This window comes from Tenrec ecaudatus, chromosome 17, assembly GCF_050624435.1.
Source record: "Tenrec ecaudatus isolate mTenEca1 chromosome 17, mTenEca1.hap1, whole genome shotgun sequence".
In the NCBI taxonomy this organism is placed as follows: domain Eukaryota; kingdom Metazoa; phylum Chordata; class Mammalia; order Afrosoricida; family Tenrecidae; genus Tenrec; species Tenrec ecaudatus.
Window position 1 is genome coordinate 49672712 of NC_134546.1, and position 15754 is coordinate 49688465.

A 15754-nucleotide genomic window follows, 5' to 3' on the forward strand; every position below is an offset into this window, starting at 1 on the left:
CCTCAAATCAAACCCGTCGCTCAAGACCTTTTGCTCCAGAATCCCAGCCCAGCCTCAGAATCTGAGAGCCTTCCAAATGATTTGCTTTTTTTTCTAGACTCGGGACAGGGATCTCTGTACTCCGGTAATGAGTTACAATCTCCAAAATCCATTGGTTCTTTCTCAGCGACTCCATCAGGGGTCCTCAAGCTTTTTAAACTGGGGGCCGGTTCACTGTCCCTCAGACGGTTGGAGGGCCAGGACTTTCCTATAAAACACCCGGTGGACTGGATTAATGTCTTCGGCGGGCCACATGTGGCCCGCGGGCCGTATTTTGAGGACCCCTGGACTCCACGGTAGTGTGTGTGTTTTCGTTTTCTACACTTTGGATAGTCTCTACTTGGATGATTCAAATCTGAGATAAATCCCCACGTCCAGGATTCCTGCCTCGGTGGTCGTCCGGGGGCCTGGCTGGCTACCTCTCAGCGCAACCTCGGTCAAGTCCACCAGGGCCCCCGCAGAGCCCCCGACATGTCCCCGTGCGCCCAACCAGGCCTGGCGCGACCCGGCACCCCTCGTCCCCGCCCCACTGAGCCCCCAGTCCTGCCCGCGCCCATGCCCCGCACCAGGTCCTGGCCGGCACCCCGGGCCCCGCACCAGGTCCTGGCCCTGCGCGCGCAGCGCGGGGAGAGCAGCGGGGGCGGGGTGGGTGCGGGCCGGCGTGCGCGCAGGCGCTGGCGCGGTGCGGGGGGAACGAGCGCCATGGGGACCACGGAGACCGCGGCCGCGGCCGGGCCGGGGGCGCGGAGCCCCAGCACCGCCGCCGTCTCTCTGGGCCTGGGCGTGGCCGTCGTGTCCAGCTTGGTGAACGGGTCCACGTTCGTGCTGCAGAAGAAGGGCATCGTGCGCGCCAAGCGGCGAGGTAGGGCTGGTCCTCTGAGCATGCCCCCCCCCCGTGTCCCCCAACGCCCCCGACCCCTCCCGCGCTCGCCCCGGGGCACGGAAGCGGGCTCTGCGGGGCAGACGGGGCTTAGTGCGCTTGTGCTGTCGCGCGGAGCCCGCGGTGGGCAGGGCGGTGAAGCTGCTCTGCCGGCCTGGGGTTCGGATCCGATCCTCACGCCCTCCACGCTGCATTCGATTCGCGCAGGGAGGTGTCTACACCAGGCCGCATTTCCCCAGGCCCGTTGGTGACCAGATTCCCTCGGATGCTGTGTCACTCTGGGCAGGAGCAGCACCTGGCTGCCCTGGCCGCCTGTGTGCAGCCCCGGTGGTCCGTGCCCTAGGGTGGCCAGCCATCCATCAGCCGCAGAGTTGTTCCTTTGGGGCCCACAACCTACACGGTGGCCCCACACCTTTTGCTTCAGAGGCAGTCTAGGAATCACGGGGTGCCCTCTGAGCAGTGGTAGCTGCGTTCCTGCCACCGTCTCTCTCTTCCCAGAGCCTTGTTTGATTGTATAGGGTTTCTCTCCTCCCTCCCAACTGGATTCTTCTCACTTCATTTCCAAGCAGCCCTGGGAGCACACTGAGTTAACATTGCTAGCCGCAAGGTCTTCGTGTCTTTTAAGCATCAGACTCCCAGGAAGCTAGATGAGAAATCAGAAATGCTAAGGAGTGGTTCTTAGTTCTGTTTTCAACTATAAGGTCACTCTGATTCAGAATCAACTGGTGGGTGGGCCATGGACTGGTTAGGTGAGTTCCTAATTTCCCCATCTTTCCAGCCCTTTTGCAGTCTTGTAGGAGAGCAAACTGTGTTCTTTTGATCCGAGTTTTATGATCCCTCCAAAATGGCCTGAACATACCGCGTGAGACTGATGGGCATCCTGCCTTTGCATGGATACACAGCCCTGCTGATTTTTTCATGCGCCCCTGAGTGACCACACTAGAACATAGTTTATGTAATTTAACAACAGTACTTTGAGCTGACTGGGCCAGATCCAGAACTGGAATCAACATTTAAGGAGGCCCGTGACTCTCTCAGGTTACAGCAAAAGGTTTGTGTTTTTCCAATGTCTTAGGTTCCTGGACGTTCTACTTAGAGCATCTCTAGTTTAATTTGAGCCATCTGAATGCAATTGATCTTCCGTTTGAACAAAACTCTAGCTAATTGAAAACCTAAACAAAAATGGGCACACTAATATTCCCCTGGGTTGCTAACATTACACCTGAGTGATACGGAAAGTCAGGGACATTGTGGAGTTTTTTTCTGCCAGGATCATTGTGCAGAGTCCCGGGACAGAAGTTTACTGAACTCCTGATGTAGTGTGCGCTCAACCTGAAAAGAGAGGCCAGTTCTAGGGGGACTGAGGAAGTATTTGATTTATTAGCTATCTTCTTACAGGAATTGTATTAAGAACCCTTTTGGGAACTGGGTAACTGCTAGCTTTATGAGCTGTAAAAGGAAGTAAATTCAGATTCCAGGACACAGGTGAAATTCTTGGAATGCTCTGAATCTTGAGCCAGAAGTGCTATCCCCAAAGAGATAAACAGGGTCCTATAATTCTGAGTGAAAGTGTACAGTCATGGATCTGCATTCAAGAATTTCCCATTACAAGACTTGGTGTATATGTATCTAATAAAACCGATGTGACTTCCCAGTGTCTTTAGGGTAAGAAACATACATCTAGGAGGGGTACCTCCCTCAGGTAATTCCTGTGTCATTGACTTTCAGGGGCAGTTTGCTATGACTGAAAAGTAAACTGCTTATGTTCCCTTGATATGAGAATAGCATTGGAGTCTTCCTCCCCCAAATTCAGAACTTCAGTGTAGTCATGACACAATCCTGAACTGAGAGGCCTTCTACCAAATCCCTCACCATTACTCTTCAGAACCGTCAGGATCACCCCAAGCAAGTGGTCATAGCCCTAGAAAGCCGAAGGAGACATGATGACAATGTTCACTGTGTCCTGGAAGAGGTCCTGGGACAGAGTAAGATAAACTAATCAGCGTAACGCTAAGGAAACGTGAATGCAGAGTTGAGTTAACTAAAAATATATTGAGTAAAACTAAATGTGTTTCCATCCAGCCTATGTATTCGAGGAAACTGAACTGATGAATAAGAAAACGAAACGCAGATCAACTTTAAAAAAAGAAATATTGATGCTGTTATTTATATAACATTCTAGGTCTTTAACTTAAATGAAAATGTAGTGCTAAAATTCCCACCCACTGCCACTTGATGTAAGCTGGCCTAAATAACATATGGTGATGGAAGACAGATCTTTGGCCATCATTGGGATTTTTTTTGTGGTTTGGGTGAAAGTTTACAGAGCACATTAGTTTCCATTTAATTTGAACACATTTTGTTTCATAGCCTTAATTGTAATCCCCTCAGTATAACAGTCTAATCTATTCCTCTTTCCTCCCTAGGGTCCCTGTTTCCATTCGCCCTTTTTCTGCCCTATACTTGCCATCTGAACTTTGTTTTGGGTCAGACACTGCCCCTTTGGTCCTGCATGCCTTGCTCTTTAGAGGTGTGGTTGTTCATTTCAGACAGCAAGGTAATCTTGAGCAATGTGTTCAGTTCCAGGTTTGAAGGGGTGAGTCTTGGGGTGAGTGGGTGGGTTGGAGATACACCAGTTTTAATCAGACCAGTAAATCTGGTCTTTTTATGATCGTGACTTTTGTTCTGCATTTTGAAGTCCTGTGATCGTGATCCTGATCAGTGTGGTTGATAGTGTACCAGGGCACCAACTAGTTCTGGTTCCGGGCTAGTGGAGGCTCTGTGGTACGTGGTTCCATGAGTCTCTGATTTTCTTCTCACTTTTCTGATCTAGGGAAGAGGCCAATAATATAGTATCATAATCACTTGCAAGCTTTTAAGACCCAAGCCACTGCTAACCGGAGTGGAATTACTGGATCAAAGGGTAATTCTATGGTCAATTTTTGGAGGATCTGCCAAACTTTCCCCAAGTAGCTGTACAATTTTACATACAGTAGTGGAGGTTCTCATTTCTCTATAACCTTGTCAATACTTGTCTTCTATTTTTTGTTTTTCTTTTCATTATTGCCGTTCTAATGGAGTGAAGTGATAGGTCACTGCAGTTTTGATCAACAACTCTGTAAGATTACTAAGAAGTCCAGGTGGGGCTGTTGGTAGAACACTGGGCTGCTAACTTCAAAAATAGGATTTTTAAGGATTCAGATTTCTGTAGCAACCATGTGTCCGAACTACCGACCTTTCAGGTAGCAGTCAGGTGCTTAACCACTATGCTACCAGAGTAAAAGGGCTGCTATTTACAGAAGATTCATGGTGTCCCAGACGCATGTGTTTATCATGGCTGTGTGGGCCAAATGTGGCATTTCTGACTTGAGGTATCTGGCAGTAGCCGTCAGCTTCAGATGAGGGCTGACTTTTCTGAGGGACTGCAGCGGCCACTCACAATAGTCCCTTCACTTACAAAGCCTCATTCTGCTCTAGGGTAGCTGAAACAATTGGAATGTGTGAGCATCTCTCTTTCCCTCCATTTCCCATTTTCTCTCTTCCTTCCTTTATCTGTGGTGAAGTGGACGTAAGTATTTGCCAAATAAGTATAAAATAAGATTATGGCTCGTGTATCCATTGTTCTATTAATTCATCAAATAAATGATTGGACAAGCAAACAGTTTTTGTTTATTTTGTTTGATACTTATCTAGGGTCTTTTTGTTGTTGTTTATTTTGTGTGATAATTTCAAATTCCCTTGGGTCACCTATTTTTGGGAATGGGCACGTTTCAGTCGGTTGGCCAGAAAGCTGCCGTACAAATTCCTCATCGCACTCTAGCTCACTGCCATCGAGTCCATGAATAGCGACCCCATAGGTCTCCAGGACTGTGACTGTTTATGGGTGGAGAAAGCCCAGTGTTTCTGAGTCCAAGATGCTGGTGGTTCCGAACTACCGACCGTGCGGATTTCAGCCCAATGCATCACCACTGTGCCGCCAGGACTCCTACGATATGCTTCTGAAATGGCCCTCTTATTCCTTGAGAAATGGCAAAACTGGCCTCTGTTAGTACTTAGAATTCCAGACACCTTATTTGTATGGTTGGCTTGCGTGATTGGATAAGACCATTCAAATAGGGTGTGTGAAATACTAAGAGGCCAGTTACGCCATTACTCAAGGAAGAAGAAAGCCCTTTAAGAAGCAGGAAGAGAGATGCCCGTGACTATCAAGAAAGGAAAGCCACAGTGAATCACTCGCGGGGCCTCTAGCTGACGTGGTGGGATCAGCAGAGGAGCCACAGAGAGAGGAGAGCAGCAGTGCCTCTGAGACCATGAGGCAGTGAACCAGCAGGATGGGCTCCCGGGCCCATGAAGGCAGAAGCCAAGGCCAAGTGATTGAGAGGCTGGGGCCTAGAGAGAGATGCGGCTGCTGCCTGAGAAGAGCTACTGCAGTGCTACTGATCTTCACATGGGCAGATGAATGACTCTTTCTATTCATAGCTTTCTGTACTTGCCAGACTTTAAACAATTCCCACCGCGAGTTGAGTTTCTCCGAGACTCTCAGGTTGTAAGGAAACTGAAGAAATCAAGTATAAAAGAAGTTGCCTGGAGCGAGAGGGAAAGGAGAGACAATGTTTTATTTATTTATTTTATCTTGATTTGTAGTAACCGGTTAACTTCCCTAATAAACAACCATAATTGTGTTACTGGAGAGTTCTGTGTGACCATTGCAATGGATTATCAAACCCAGATAAAGGAAAGAAGTAGAGTGCGATGGAGAAACAGGTGGTGCCAGAATAGGGTAAAAAGAGGCTGCAGGCTGGAGGCATGTCTGACCTCGGACTCAGGCTGTGGGTCTTGGGCTGGTGTCGAGCTGGATTCTTTTTCCTACTGAATCTAGAAGTGGTCAGATGTGACCTCCATGCCATTTCCTCACTGTCAGTATCTCCTCTCCTTTTCAGTACTTTAAAACATATTTTTCAAGAAATTTTATGTACACACACATATATCCATGTATATATGTAATATATAATAAAATAAGCATCATCCACCAAGTAGTCATATATATATATATATATATAATACTTTAAAACTTTTTATTATGGGAAATTTTAAAACAAAGCAGAGGAAATAGTGTAACATATTCCTATGTGCCTACCATGCAGCTATAGCAAGCACCTGTTCTTTGTTACTCTTGTTTCCCATGTCCTGGTACCATCCCCACCCTCTTGATGCCAGTGGCTGTTTTGAAACATAGTCTAGGCAAAATATGATCTCATCTGTGTATTTCAGTGAGTAGTGGGGGGTAAATAAAAAAGTATTACTACTAGAGTCCAAGTTCATACATACACAGATTCCTTCCAAGCAAAATATATTTAAGCATGTCTCTATGATTAGTAGATGGCTGCGGACAAGTTCTCTCAGTAAGAGGCTTGTTGGTTTCGAGTGAAGTAATCCAAATTTTTAAGGTTATCAAGAGATAGAGTGCCTTCAAAAGAAAGGTCTAATCAGAACAGTAGTTTCCAAGGAGATCTGATGGGTGAGTTACATTCAAACCTAGAGAGATCTGCTAGGTTATTGGAGACTGTTTCTTTGGACTCCAGAGGGATAATCTATATACATCTTCTCAAAGGACACCAGGAACATCATGGGGGCTTACTAGGAAGATGTTTTCAGAAAATGAGAAAAAAGACGGGAAGTTGTCTCAAGGAACTTTCCCGCCATTACAACATTGCGCCTGCTCATTCTACAATACGCCAAGGGTGTCCCATGAGAATTTCTTACCCTAGTCACCTTATAGGTCTGATCTTGTCCCTTCAGAGTTCTTTTTATTCCCAGAATTCAAGGGTACATGTTATGATTTCCGTGAGGACGCTAAAACTGCAATATTGGCTTGATATAAACTGAAGAGGACAGCATTATTCTGGGAAGGATAGAGAGATGGAGACACTCACTGCCTTCAGAGCGAGATAGACCTCGGAGGAGCTTATGTAGAGAAAGAAGAGCGCCACATTTTGATATTTTTATTTAATACACGTGGCTATGGTTTTGTAGCAGTACTTTATGACTTACCCTCCTACAGCTTGATTAAGCATAACCACAGTGCCCTTTTGTATCTGAAAATAAACAGCAGTTCTTTAATTTTCTCACATATCCTCTGGGTGGATGGGCCTCAAGTCTTTTTGATGAAGAAAGGGGAAAAGAAACCTCTGTCAGGTCAGACAACAGGATGATAGGTCAAGTCCCAAGGTTGGATGGTGACAAACTGGGTGTAGCATCTAGAGCACAGAAGAACCTTGCCACTTAATCCATAGGCTGTAGGTCACAATCCCAAGGAAACTCCCATTACATCAGAGTACTGCTTTATTTGAGTAAGGGTAGGAGTTGAGTCACGCTCTCCTGTGACACTGAAGATGCAGTCCACATTTATTAATGGGTAGAGGTTTGGTTTTATAACACAAACAATAGAGGGTAATTACATCAGATCACGAAACAGGATAAGAGAACAGCCAAACAAAACACTGGGAATTGTGGTCTAGCTAAGTTGTGTTCTAGGGAAAACACACCAACAACTCACTGCAGTCGAGTCGATTCCGAGAGATCCTATAGTGTTTCTTAGGTATGAATCTTTACGGGAACAGGTAGCCTTACCTTTCTCCCATGGAGTGACTGGTGGGTTTCCACCATTGTCCTTTTGGTTAATAGCCCAATGCTTACCTGACATCACCACCAGGACTTCTAGAGGAAAATAAGAACCCAAATTAAAATATAATTGATAGAGATCGATTTATTAAATCTTAAATAAGACCAAGACAAGAGGAAGGTAAATCATCCAAATAAGGGAGACTATCAACATGAGCGCATCCTGGATTCGGTCCAAGGATTCTCAGCCAGATAGGCTGCAAGGAACCTCTCACAAGATCATGATTGGTGCCATATCAATTCATCACGGCTGTAGGTGGGACTGGGGATCATAATCGGGGTACATATATTATTGTAGATTTTAAAAGTTTACAAGATTGGTTCAGGACTCTGACCAAAGTAGTCAGGGTCTGCCTCATGACTATGCAACCCTCACTGTATTGCCTTCCAGTTAACCCTGTAGGATAGTGTAGAATTGTCCCTATGGGTTTCCAAGGCTATAAATCTTTACAGGAGCAGAAAACCTCAGCTTTCTCTCAAGAAATAGCTGGTGGGTTTGAACCTCCAATCTTGTGACTAGCAGCCAAATGTGTAGCCCACTAGGCCTATGTAATCCTAGTACTTCATTTTCCACCAAGGGCACACCCAAGCAAGTCCTTGAGCACTAGGCTGACTCTGTAATGGCTAGGGAGCGGTAGTAATCCACTTACAAACACTCTGCTTGAGGACCTCGCTCTTCATATTTACAGCCAATAGAAAGCTTACTGGAGGCTGTTTCTGTGTGTAGGACTTCTGTGAGCTTAGCTTTCTGGAATCCTAGTGCTCAGAATTAAGCTCTGACTTAAGCACTAAGCATGACATTGCATTAACCACCACAACAATTCATTAACAAGTAACCAATGGCTCCAACAAGAGATCACAATAGAAATTAGAAAACCATTTCAAGTACATGAAAACAGCAAACTACTAAAACTCAAGGGATGCAGCTAATGCAGTGTTCAGAGAGAGGACTTACAGTTATAAATGCTTATATTAAAAAAACCCTCAACTCAACACCCAAAGGTCCCAACTTGAGGTAAGAAAAAAAGATGAAAACTTATCCAAAATAAGCAGAAAGAAGGAAACAGCAAACCCTAGAGTTCAGATTGATTGGATTATAGTGGCTTTATTTGGTTTAGAGTGAAAATACATCAGAAAGAAAAAATTATTGCAATAGGGGAAATAAAACCAAAGATTGATCCTTAATGAAACTGACAAAGCTCTAGAAAAAAAGAGAGCTCAGTTACTAAAATAAATAATGACAAAGGAGCTACTGCTAGCAGTATTCCACAAGAGTATAAGGGAATGCCACAAATAAAATATTAGATAACCTAGATGAAATGATAAATTCCTAGAAAGGTATAAACTAATGAGACTGACAGAAAAGAAACGGACAATCTGACTGTGTAACAGTACTCTAAAAAATGAATTGGTTAAAAACAAAGCAAAATATAAAAAACAATTGCATTGCCTGCCCCTGCACAACCCACGCCCAGGTATGGAGAAATTAAAAACAGTCATTAACTGATGATGGGACTGTAAAGCTGTACAACTTCTATGGAAGATTGCTTGGTAGTTCCTCAGAATTTAAACATATACTGATTAGATTAGCTATCCCAGAAATACTGATTTCTGTTATTTGGGGTATCTGCCTAGGAATGCTTATGTATAGACCTAAGAAAACCAGGGAGTCAGATACTTGTGTCCCAATGTTCAGTGCAGCGGTTTGCTAGAGGTTGGAAACATCTCAAGCTTTTTATCAACAGAATAGTGGATTAACAAAGTGTGATAGATCCCAACAGTGGAATATTCCATCCTAAAGAGAAATGAACATTTTATACATGGTACCATGTGAATAAACCTTGAAAGTAGGCTGAGCTGTATAAGACACAAGAGGATGAATATGTCATAGAAGGATGGTCCCACTTATATGAAGTATCTAAAAATAGATAAAGAAACAAACGTTTATCAGTGGTTATCAGATAATGCGAGACTGAAATGGTCACCTTGTTCTTGCAGGATTCTGAGTTTCTGTTTAGGGGAATGAAAAAACATTTGAAAATGCATACTGGCCTGGTTATATTTGGACAATATCGTAAATGTAATTCATGTCACTGAATTGTACATTTTACAATGGCGAAAGTGGCATTTTTTTGTTAGATACAATTTTTTCACAAGAAATAAAGAGTGACTGGAGAGGAGAGAAGATATAGTCGGAAGGCTCGCTTCATTTGTGGACACTTGTGTTGTCATTAGGTGCCACCGAGTTGGTTCCCACACACAGCGACTCCATGCACAACAGTGTCCACCTTTCACATGCTCATGAGACGATTGAAAATGCCATGGTTTGGGTCAGGCCCACCTCAGTCGTCAAAGTAACATTCTTGCTCTTCAACCCTTTACAGAAGACTTGGCCAGTGCAATGGGTCATCTATCTCTTGGCTGCTGCTTCCATGAGCATTGATTGTGACTTCATGCAAGATGAAATCTGTGAGAACTTGACACTTTTCTGTATTTATCATGGGATTGGTCCAGTCGCTAGAGTTTTTCTTTCTTGACATTAAGTTGTCTTCCGTGCTGAAGGCTGCAGTCCTAATCTTCATCAGCAAGTGCTTCAAGTCCTCCTTACTTTCAGTGAGCAGGTTGTGTCGTCTACATTTTACACGGTAGGCCTTCCTTCAATCCTGATGCCACGTTCCTCATATCACTTCTCTGATAATTTGCTGAGCATGCCAACTGAATAAATATGGTGATAGGATGCAACCCCGGAGAGCACCTGTCCTTATTTCAAGCCACGCAGGAGTTCTCTTGTTCTGTTAGAACAGCTGGCCCTTGATCCATCTTTAGCTGTAGTAACTTTTTTAAGTTTTATATTATCTGATTTTAATAGATTCCAGCTTTCTTTAGATTGCTGTTGGCATGATTTCTTTCCCTCTTTACTTTAAATCTGTTAATGTCTTTGGTTGTAAATTGCCCTTCCTGTACTTGACTACCTGCTAGTTGCTTCTGACTCATAGCAACCCTACAGGACAAGGCAGTGACTGCAACTCTGCAGGGGAGTAGGAAGCCTTATAGTCCCCTCAGAGGGACTATGGTTTCCAACGGCTAACCTTGGAGTTAGCTCAGTGCATAACCCTTTTTCCATCAGGGCTCCTGAACTTCCTCTAGGGAGCGCTACTTCTTTTATTGCCTAATAGTCTCTGCCTTTGGATTGAATTGTTTCCTTTAACATTATCATTTATATATTTGAATATATGAGGGGGTACGTCACCCCCCCCTGAAAACCCGGAATTGCACTGGGTGGAGCAGAGCTTTCATAGTATGCATTTTTTCCCTGGTAGGCGAGCATTGAGCATCTGGCTCTGAGTTAGTGTATCCAGTAGCGTCACCTGGGAAGGTTCATTCTGGTCGCAGTGATTTTTTTTTTTAAGCAGATTTGCTCAAACCTCGTTTTTTTTGTGATGGCCGACTTAAGGGAACGGCACGTGGCTGTGAAATTTTGTTTCCTGCTCAGGAAAAATATTGCAGAAATTGTTGTGATGTTGAACACAGCTGACAAGGACAACGCTACTAGAAAAACTCAGGTGTACAAGTGGTTTTCTTATTTCAAAAAAAGTGAAATGTTGATTGATGACAAACTTCGTTCTGGACATCTGTCAACTTCCTAAATGGACAAAAATGTTGACTTGTAGTGCATTTGTAGTCCGTTTCATCAGGTTAGATGTTAATCAAGCTTTCTATTTAGAGGTTCTGAAAAGATAGTGTAACAGTGTGTGACAAAAAGGCCAGATTTGTTGCTGACGGGACTGGTTTTACCACCATGATATGCTCCTGCTCATGCAGCCATCCTATTGAGCCAGTTTTTTGCAAAAACCAGCATGCTTCTCTTGCCCCATGCACCTGACCCACCTGACCTCACTTCATGTGACGTCTTTTTGTTTCCTCAAATGAAGGACAATGATGTGATGATGCAGCAGAAGTGAAGGGAAAAAATGAGGGGCGTGCTGTCAGCCATTGAAACAGATGAGTGTGAAAACTGTTTCCAAGAACATAATAGATTTGACAAATGTATTAAGTCTAATGGAGAGTATTTTGAATGATAAAGTTGTTTTGTTAATAGATAGATAGATAGATAGACCAACAAAACCAAACTAAACAAAATGTTTGGGTTTTTTTGGTGGGGGTACTCCGTCTTTTTTCTTTTCAATGTCTCAGGTGTTTTTTGTTTTGTTCTTGTGGTAGTTACATGATCTGTTGTCAACTTGAGACTATTAAGAGTGAAGGGGTGGAGTTTAGCCTGCCAATCAAGTCGCAGCTTCATCACCTCATTTGGAGGTGCTAAGGAGATAAATAGCTTCCTGGAGCCGGCACACAAACTCATTCCCTGCGAGACATTGCTGTTGACAAGTCACTTAGAGCTACACTGATGGCAGCCAGAGCCTTGCAGCTGAGCGTCCACATGGAGACCCACACCAGTGCTAAGATGCTTCCACCATTACTGGATCCACAAGACTTTCCACCCATTTGGCACCGTTGCTTTTGTTGCATGAGTCTGAAAAGGAATTTATAGATTGGTACCGGACATATGGGTTAATTTCAGACTTATGGACTCGCTCTGGACTGGGCTGGGTTGTTTTCTTAATATACAATTCCCCTTGTACATAAAGCTTTCTCTTATGCACATATGACTGTCTATGAATTTGTTTCTGTAGTCTACCCAGAAGAACAGAGTTCTCTACTCCTTGGTAGCTACTTTCTTTGCCATTAGGGTAATATTTTCTATTGTAATATGCTAATCCTTTTAATGCTTTTCCACGGTATATTTTAGCTTATTTTCTGAATGGTGCTCTAGGATTAACCATATTCATTTTAACTCCCACATAGCTTTCAAACTTTAACTTAATTCCATTGAGCAAAAAGTACATTAATTTTATATAGCAACATTATCATCTCTTGCTATTCTTGTATTTGCTATATTTATTTTATAAGCCAAACAACATTATAATAATTATTACTCTACTAGTTTTATGTCTCAGTGCAACTGAGAGAATACTGGAGTATGTGTATATGTATAGTGTTTTAAAATTAACCACACTTGCTATTTCTTGTTCCCTTTATCTGTTCCTGAAGTCATTTCCTTTGCCAATTAAAGTGTTGCTTCCATCCACGCCCTTTGGGCTGTTCGTATCACGTTAACAGACTTCTGTAAGTTGCACGCTAACGAGCCCTGGTGGGGTAGTGGGTGTGCGTTGGACTGCTACCTGCGAGGTTCAACAGTGGAAGCCACCCTTCAGGAGAAAGATGAGGCTTTCCACTCCAGGAAAAAGCTATCGTTTTGGAAATCCACAGGGGCAATTTAATCCTGTCCTATAAAGTCGCTACGAGTTGGAATAGATTTTGTTCATCTTTTATTTATGACAGTCCATATTCAAATTTTATCACTTGCCCCACTACTGTCCTTCATAGCAATATTTTTTCCAATCTTATGTCTTGTGTTTCAGTTAGGCATCGTGTCTCTTTAAATTCCTTTACTATAGAGTAGTTCTTTAGCCTTTCTTTGTCTTTCATGATCTCGCTCTTTCGGAAGAGTACCAACCAGTTAGATCATATTTTACACCTGGGGTTTGTCTGTGTGCCCTGGTGGTGCTCTTGGGTAAGTGTCAGGCTGTTAACCGATGGGTTGGTGGTTCACAGGTACTAACTAGTCTTCCTATGGGAGAAGCTTGTTGCTAACGGATCCCGTAAAGATTTGCAGCCTGGGAAACTCTGTGTGGGGTCACTGTGAGTTGGAACCGACTCATTGGCAGTGGGTTGTATTTTGGTTAGTATTGCAGGTATCACATCATGTATTCTCTCAGGAGGCGCATGATTTCAGTTTGTGTCATTGCTGATGATGTTAACTTTGACTCCTTGGTTAAGGCTCTATCTGCCAGGTTTACCCCTTAATAATTCATAAATAGTGTATGGCAGGACTTTGTTCAGTTAGGCAGCAATCGTATTTTTCAAGAAGCTTCCATTCAGTTGTTTTAATATCCATTGATGATTGTTTCTTACATCCATTTTTATGTGCTTTTACCAAAGAAGAAAAATCTAACTTTAGAATTTCTCTACATATATTTATTTGCCTCATTTTATTTTTAAGCATGTATTATAATACCCGTCTCTCTGTTCTTTCTTTAAACAGGCTGTACATTGTGCTACATTCGTGAGGTTTTATAAGAGGGACCAGTGTGATAGGAAAGCTTGGGCCGCTCCTGGTATCTCTGTTTGCCTCCTGCCCAGGGAGGGTAGAGGATACCCTGAGAGAATATAGCGGAAAGCATCGGGTGAATGTAATCTTTTTGCATCCAAGTAGTTGAAAAAGAAGGCAGGCATGTCAGAGGGCTTCTAAATTGTGAAAGGGGAATAATCTCTGAAACTAAGTTATTGAACCTCGTGCACTGAGCCTATCCTATAAGTTGATCCAGTGCATGCATGGCAGTTGGACCTTAAAGACCAACTCTCATTTGACGTTTAAAGAGTTGTTTCTCTGAAGGAGATATTGAGCTAAAGAAAATTAATTTATCAATGATTTTAGGTGTTTGTTTGGCTGGCTTGGTTAGTTGCAAAAAAGACCTTGATCACTGTTCATGGCTTCTTCTGGTGCTATTTAGACTGAATTAAAGATTCCTCATAGTGTAAATAAACAGTAGACCCTTCATTAGTCTCTCAATTTTAGTTTTTGTGTAAAAATCCTCTTTAAAGCTTATAGTTTGTAAATATCTTACTTTGTACTTGCTAACAGTCTGTCTAATTTTCTTCTCGCTCTCTCATAGGTACTTCATATTTAACAGACATTGTGTGGTGGGCTGGTACAATTGCAAGTAAGTACCCTGTAGGTTGAGGAGTTTGTTGCTTTCTTATGATGGTCATTCTGTCTGCGCAGTACGGGAGGTGGGAGGATGAACTTGCCTGAGTCTTTGAAAGGTGGAATGATTCTACAGCTTCCCCGGGTCGGATATGTCACCCCTGTTGCTCCCTCTTACCTCCTCCTACCGAGAAACTCTCTTAGCTCTGTCTCCTTGAAACGGCCTTCTCTTAGTTAGAAAAGAATGGAATAGAATAATTTAGGATGAGGACAAAGAGGGTGAGATGTAGTAGATGGAGGATGCAGAGGCTCTTACTGCCCGGAATAAGCTCTGATTTTAGTCTAGATACTACTGTCCCGGGATGAAAATATTCAAAGAGTTTCTTCAAAGGAGCAGAAAGAAATAGGTGTGGCATTCTTGTTTGAAGTTGGGTGCTTTGTTACTTGGTGACATTCCAAACTACTTAGTTTTGCTCAGCAAAATGATTTTATAAAGGATAGTTCCTTGATTCAGCTGAAGTAAATGTAAAAGGAAGAGGAAGACCTTCGATGAGGTGGGTTAACACAGGGACTGCAAGTGTGGAATCCACTATCACAACAGTTGTGAGGACAACACAGAGCCTGCAAGTTATGTTCTTCTGGTGACGTAGGGTCGCTGTGAGGCAGAATCAGCTCAGCTGAACCCAAGAGAACAAACCAGCATAAAAATACCTACTCACCTTTAAAGATCTAAAAGAAAAGGATGTTAAATTTCAGAAATATCATGAGCTTTTTAATACCACAAAATGATTTTTTGGCAATAAAATGTCTTAGTAAAAGTTAAATTATTTCATGGAAGTGCTTGTCTTTAAGTTCTCCACTCTTTGAAGTTCCGGGTACAGTCCAGTGCAGGAAGAAATACTTTCATTGGCTGTGTAGCATAAGGTGACCAGGCATCCCGCTTTTGGTGGGACAGTCCCGATTTTTGACAATTTTTCCTGCATCCCGCGGCGTTTTTTAAAAGTCCTGATTTTTGGAAAGAATGCACGCCAAGCTAGGGTATACAGTTTTAGGCTGCCGTGTGGCTATTTCGCCAGGACATGAGTTTTATCAGTGGTGTGCCACTGGTGTCCCGTTTTACTAATGTCACTGCGACTCGTATCCCGAAATGGATCCCTCTCTAGATGGAGGAAACCCTTTGTGAAGGTATATGGGAAGCTTTGCATAACTGATCCCAAATCCAAAGCTCTGTAAAGAGAAAGTCGCAATATACTCCTATGTTGCAGCACGGTTGGTTAGACTGGGGATTTCCACAGGGAGCTGGAAGCTACTCTGCTGCTTTGGCTCGT

The 15754-nt window shown here is 43.4% G+C and overlaps 1 protein-coding gene across 1 annotated transcript in view; it reads left to right on the top strand.

Moving 5' to 3' along the window:
- Positions 1 to 691: 691 nt before the first annotated feature.
- NIPA1 (NIPA magnesium transporter 1) overlaps positions 692 to 15754 on the top strand; it is a 63988-nt gene continuing 48925 nt past the window's right edge. Inside the window, exons 1-2 of the mRNA XM_075535394.1 lie at positions 692 to 901; positions 14395 to 14442. Of these exons, the coding sequence (XP_075391509.1) occupies positions 742 to 901; positions 14395 to 14442 (208 nt within the window). The 5' untranslated portion in view covers positions 692 to 741. The remainder of the gene's footprint in view (positions 902 to 14394; positions 14443 to 15754) is intronic.